Source organism: Chroicocephalus ridibundus, chromosome 6 (genome assembly GCF_963924245.1).
Source record: "Chroicocephalus ridibundus chromosome 6, bChrRid1.1, whole genome shotgun sequence".
NCBI classification, from domain to species: Eukaryota; Metazoa; Chordata; class Aves; order Charadriiformes; family Laridae; genus Chroicocephalus; species Chroicocephalus ridibundus.
The window spans coordinates 41,485,522-41,492,254 of record NC_086289.1 but is presented as its reverse complement, the minus strand read 5'-3'; the positions used below and the strand labels follow the sequence as shown (position 1 = coordinate 41,492,254).

Below are 6,733 nucleotides of genomic sequence, written 5' to 3'. Positions count from 1 at the left end.
TTGTCACATTGTACACTCGTAGCCTTTTACTCAGACACCTCAGGTGATGGACCTGAATGACAAGGAGCTCCTGTTAGTGATCACGGCAGTAGGTGGCAGATGGCTGATGGGGCCTGTTCCTCCAAAGATGAAACTGCAGTGTGCTGGGGACCAGAGGCACAGCTCACCACAGTGTCCTGCATGGATCTACCCACTCATCCAGAGCTGATGTGTACATCTGCAGAAAAGTACAGCATCATGCCACGGTCTTGCACAGGAGGGTTTGTGCAAGAAGCATCATGGGGTCTTTTTTAGCTATACCCAGTTTCAGGTATGAGGAAATCTCAGAGAAGCTTGGATTTTAATTTGAATAAAAAGACAAGTAAAGAATACCCACTGCTTTTCAAACTTCTCTGAGTTTGAATCATCACCAAGGTCTCTGAATCATCAGCACAGCAAGTAGCTGAACTTTGGGTGAGGTTACCTGGAGAAAAGAGGGAAAAGGAGAGGACCAAGAACAGAGAGTACAAGGACTGGAGGATCCTGAGGAAGATCATCTGAAAGGCAAATTACTGGAAGGAGCGTGGGAGAGAAATGAGTTAGTAGGAAATAAATTTATTTCTTACTTCTCCTCTTCTCACCCTGCATCTGTAGCTTAATGCAGTCTAGGGAAGCACACTCCATGGCTTCTTGTGTTTGTTATCCTACATAAACTAGAAGTCATTTCACAGCATTCTTCAAATCTCACAGTGGCAACCAACTAGGCAGTAAAAAAGAGCCAAAGAAAATTAGTACAAAATAAATAATGCCAAAATCTAAGAAATGTTAACAGATCCCCTGATTAAATATGTCAGTGGCATACAGGCCAAACAAGGGAGAATGGCACAACTTCATCTGAAAGGATAAACAAGGTAGAATACCAGATGAGAAAACACATCCTGCTGCTCGGGTATGAACTTCCATGCCAGTGGCACAACATTACCCACACACAAAGGACCTTGCCTTCCAGGCCTTCTTTAGCCTGTAGGTCAATATAAATTGGGGCAATTATTGTCTCCAGTTCTGTTATTTAGATCTATCAGGACAAGAGACGTGCCCGATATTAATCTGAAACTTGTGAAGCCTGGAATGAAAGGGCTCTGGTGACCATCTGTAACCCGTGCCACCAGCCAGGGTACATATCCTGTAAGCACTGGCCACTCTCTCAGACGCTGCTTGACTGAGACACACTGTTGCATCGTGTGTTAGGTTCTGCATGCCTAAACAAGCTGTCAGAAAGCTGGTTTTGTCTGTTACATCTTCTTAAAATTATTGAAGAAAAATATTCTAGGGTTACCTTGAATCACCCAGGTGACTTATCAGATTTATTGTTTGATCCAGTATACCTCTCCACGATAGCGTATTTGGACACCTAAGCAGTGCACACACTTGAAAGAAATGGGATTTTAGCGTAAGAGGAATTTCCACATGCATGCATGCAGCTACTGCGTTTCAGCCACATCTTTTTAACACTGTGAAAAACCCACGCCCTAAAGAAGACATTACAAATTAGAATATTTTGAGTAGATTTGTATATTTAGATGTTGGAAAGATAGTAAATGTGCATCTATTTATGTATAGATCATTTTGACAAGATCTATTTCTTGAAATTATCTCAGTGGTTTGCATATTAGTGGGCCTTTTCAAGTCCTTTTAACCACTACTCACATCCACTTCAGTACCACACTACCATGATACAAAGTAATGCACCGGTACGTAACGGTCTCTACGCTGCAGCAAGCTCTCAAAGAGGACAGAAGATGATGTTCTCCTCTCAGTACCTGGAAGTGAGATTCCTTGAAGTTAAATTCCTAATGAGGAAACACAAAACCTGGCAGGTAAACACTGAGAAGGGGGAGACACAATAGAAAAGGATCCCACGTTACAGCTCTCAATCCAGTGAGTAAACCTTGCTACTGCATGCTCGCAGCACTGCTGTCAGTTGGACTGTCTCTACGAGTACAGATCATTTGTGCAAGGACTGAAGGTCTTTACAATTTGTTTGTTTTATAAAACACAGAGTGTACAACATACAGGACTATACAGATACGGGTACTGTAATTCTTGTAGAAGCTGTTGCTTGAGTTGAGAAAAACAGAACTTATTCTGCTCTGAGACATCTAAATCTCCAAAATTTATTAGGAGGAACATAACCCTCAAACCCTCATCTTAGAAATCATTACGGTGATACATACTGGGAAGTGAAATCATGTTCCAGAATCTATGCATCAACCCCAAATCCATAAAGGTAATGTAACATATAAGTAACATTTATTATCTTTTTATGAAATTATTGTTATTTTGAAATAGTATGATGCTGTAAGATACATTTTCTATCAAGATTAGTATAGAAAATATACATTTCAGCACCTGTCTGTACCCTCTATTTCAAGAAGCACAATCCTTTGAGACATTTGGGATTCTTGGGCCTGCCTATTTCAGATTTATTTTTCTTATAACTCTGTTAATGCAATGTTACTCTCAGTGTACATGAGTACCACTGAAAGGAAACACTGACCCACTGGATATACTGCTTACCAAAGATTAGCTCAAAAAATTATTTCTCAGTTTCTGGTTTTCTATCCTTTGCATTATTTAACAAATCATATCCTAAGAGCAGGGGAAGCCCAGGCGCTGACTCAGATCACATTTTCCAAGGGATTTTTTTCCGTCAGTCGCTGTGGTGTCTGAGCAGAGATGAGGTCCCTTTCAAGTCACCTTCAAATGGTCATTGACAAACACTTTGCTCTCAAATGTCAAGCTGTCACTGAAATACATCAAAAGGTCAGATGGGGAAAAACAACAGAGGAGGAAGAAATTTTTTTTCCTTAAAAACTATTATAAAATAACTGTTTTAAAAATTAAGTCCAAATACATTTCATGAAATGATAAATGAAGACACTTTAACACTTACGTGAATAAACAAACCAGGAGAAAATTTTCTCAAACAGCAAGGTGGTTTGTGCAAGGAGCTGATATCTACTCAATAATTACAACTTGGGTTTTCAGACGCTTTAAAATGTTTAATGATGTAAGTCATTTAGAGCAAAAAATTAAAAGAATCAGACATTTGTACATTACCAAATTTACGATTCATTAAAGAAAATGTTTTGTTTTACTACAGCAACAAGACAACACTCTACAATTGGGTCAAGCTCGGGGTTGCGGCTATACGGAATTTTAATACCACCAAATTTTAACCCTTTGTAAATATATCCCTCGGAGATTAACACATCAGCACATGAACACAGCCTGAATCACTTCCAGGGAAAGCAGAACACCTGAGCAAACTACAGCTGTGCTGGACTGCATCCTCCATCACAACTGTGCTACTTTGACCTGGATCGAGTGTGTCTGCTGCTATAAAGATACCTTTTGCGTTCCTTCTATAGAACACAAAGAAAAGCAACACATACAGAGACAGCAGAATGTGTCCCTCTGCTCTATGGGTATGAATATGGATTTATTCAATAGTCTTACCACTGACTGCTCCTTCTACTGTAGATTCTAGTTAGATCTGAAATGTAACATAGCATCTTAGCGGAACTAAGGGCCTTGAAGCAGTCTTATGAGAAAGGCAGTGCACAGAAAGCACAACTTGCAGAGTGATCCTTCTTTATCACAGCAACCTGCAGTCTTTGACCCTGATTTTCTTCAGTGCTACATCACTGTCACACCAGCACAGCCCCAGTGATCGCGACAGCAGGCCTGATTTATGCTGGTGAGGTAGGAAGGGAAGTCGCCTGCTTGTTTTCATGCCTCCATATCGAATGCTGAGTGCAAACAGACAGGATTTGGCACTTTTGCTCTGCCTGTTCATAACCCATAAAGGAATCCTGAATAGGGTTCTGCTTATTTTCCCTTGCATGTTCCCACTGAGTGGAAAAATGCAGACATCTGTCGTCACGCATACCACTGGAAATTGCATTTATTCATTAAAGAAGCAGTATAATTTTTAACCAGACTGCTGAAAGTCCTAGGAATATATTTACCTCTGTTTAACTGAAATGCATGATAAGCCCTCATTCAAAAAGAGCTCTCAGTCAAAATGCACTAGCATTTCAAGCATATGCAGCATATTTCAAGAAAGACTTGAGGACCCCATTCACTGTTTCTGCCTTGGCTTATCTGAATTTGACACAAAATAGAGTATTCACTGGTTTAAGGTTGGTTTTAGACTTAGTTCTATGTTCCTTATAAGTAAGTAGGAAGACGGGCTCCTCCTGAGGGTGATACAGGACAGGAACTTGATGTAGGTAACCAGACTTACCCTCTTGAGGCCGACGTCTAACTTCAGTCGGTAAGTTTGGCTGCCTTGGATAGCTCCTTCCCTCTCTCCTAAGGAGTCACAAATCAGTCGTAACCCCCAGCTCCTGACTCAGATCTAAAGCATGAGGGTCCATCCAAAGAAGAGCAAAAGGTTTACGGACAGAGTATATATGGCAGAAAAAAACATTAGTGTTTTTGCTGTGAGCCACTGGGACTCCCGCAACTATCTGCAAGGTACACCTGCTCTTGTGGCTGTGTCGAGAGAAGTACTAGCTTCATATGGGCCTCAAGGATGGAGATGGCATTGTAAAACTATTCCCTACTTAGGGACAACTCAGACATGAAGAACTATTCAAATTACTTTTGACATCCTAGCTCTTCAAACATTTCAAATGCTGTCTTTATTTTGATTGAGTGCAAATATTCTGTAGGGTTGACAAACTTCTTAACTTGGTAAGAGATCACGGAGGCAAACAAGGGGACTTTTCAGAGTACTGGCATAAAATTAACCAGTTTGTCACATTTGATCAAAGAAATGTCAAGCCATGAGAACACTCTTAAGTTTCACAATGTCATATATACAAAATGTGCATGATTACATTTCAGCCACCCATATTCAAAGGTCTATACAATGGCCACTAATACAGGTATTACATATGAATCATGTATAGAGCAGTAGAAAATTAAACAATTTACATATCTTTTAATCCTCTACTTAGTCAACTAAATGAGCTAGTCTTAAGTTTGGGCTACATTTTTTCAGATAGATCTTTCAAGTCTGGCACATTAGTAAGAGCAGAATTGCAAGTCAGCCAAAACTGTTGTAACTTCACACCCATGGATCTGCTCCCTCATTTTCTGCAGGTTCCGACAGACAGACCACCCAGTGCCAACAAGCAACCAAAGCTGTTTTTTAAGATTTTATTTAAGATTCCTTTTAGAACAAGTGTTCCTCAAATAAAGAGATATATAAATAACTTGAAATTCACTATGCAAAGCTGTAAAGCACTTAAGTATTTGTCATCCCATCCATATATCATCAGAAGTTTTAATCTATTTACAGTGTAGCCAAACGAAAAATTAATTTATATGTTAGGAAAAAACAGTTGACAATGTATTTGGTAAGGTAGCTTAAGATGAACAATGTCTGTCAAATCAGTTTAAATGTCTAGATTAAATGCCTTTTAATTGCTGCTGCCATCTTCTTCCCGCTTTCTGTATGCTTTATTCAACATTTGTATTTCTTCCTGATAACCACCTCTTTCCATATGCTGCTTTTTACTATTCTGCCGATGAGCTTCGACAGTGTCTGGAATTGATATGTTAATATCGCTGTCAGGATTGTTTGATGGTATGAAGAGGGAGTAGGAGGCAGTTTCCCCTAAATCACATGAGACAAACCTGTTTTCTTTCCGTGAATAGCGTAAGGATGGAGACCTTACCTGCGTGGAGGACTGGCTGATATTACTGATGATTGACACAGTATCCAGGGCCTCTTCATTGTCACAAATTTCAAGAACCTCTAAATGAATTTTAACATTTGTGTCAGCAAATGTATTAGGAGGCTCCTCTGGGTTTGGCTCGTGACCAACACTTTTAGATCGATATACTTCAATTTTCTTTGACGTGGGTGTTATTTTTTGCCCTTCAGTGCTTACCTCATATGTAGATAAAGAGAGTGTTTTTCCCGTAGGTGCCTGAAGAGATACAGTTCCTTGAAATGCACACAGAGGGATAGCTAAGGCCCCACCTGATCGCTGAAAAGAGAAAGAATGACCATCATCTAATGCTAATTCTTGAAGTTAGAATCCATTATAAATAAGTCAGTTATGCTTAGTTTGTTAACTTATTTTACTGTTGTAGACTCTTCCTTGTAGTATTTTAGAAATCTGGTATTTAAATTAACATGATGACTTTTAAAAGAGTAGATAACTGTTTTATAATCATACACTTCAGTGTAAAAAATGAAGTCCCAAGTGACTGTGACTCAGCAACAGCTTATGGACACAGAGACTTTATTACAGTAGTCTACAGACTTCACATTTCATTGCAGCCAGTCCACGATGAGACAGCCAGCACCAGCAGGCACCTCTCCAGTTAGTATTAACAGATACCTCTAAAAGTTTTTTCACTCTGCTTAATTCAGATCAAGACACTGATCTCCTAAGGCTTCTCATACAGCGACGGAAAGGAAAGAAATGACACCAGAGGATTCTTCATAACCAAGACCCAACACTGACAGCATCTGTCTCCCTTGGGCACCCTAACTAAACTAGGTGCCCGAAGTTAGATAGCTTAGCTACCAAGCTGAACTTTCCAAAACAACTTGTCAGATAGTATTCAAGGAACTTCTTATGCATTTTTATTTTTATGGTGGAAATAATGTTCATTCAACAGTATCAGTAGGAAATCTATAATAAGGATTTATAGTGCCACTACCCTGATG

The 6,733-nt window shown here is 39.6% G+C and overlaps 1 protein-coding gene across 1 annotated transcript in view; it reads right to left on the bottom strand.

Annotated features, from left to right (window-relative positions):
- Nucleotides 1–3,070: 3,070 nt before the first annotated feature.
- Nucleotides 3,071–6,733, bottom strand: part of GPR149 (G protein-coupled receptor 149) — a 31,202-nt gene continuing 27,539 nt past the window's right edge. The window contains exon 4 of the mRNA XM_063339979.1: nt 3,071–6,044. Within this exon, the coding sequence (XP_063196049.1) occupies nt 5,472–6,044 (573 nt within the window). The 3' untranslated portion in view covers nt 3,071–5,471. The remainder of the gene's footprint in view (nt 6,045–6,733) is intronic.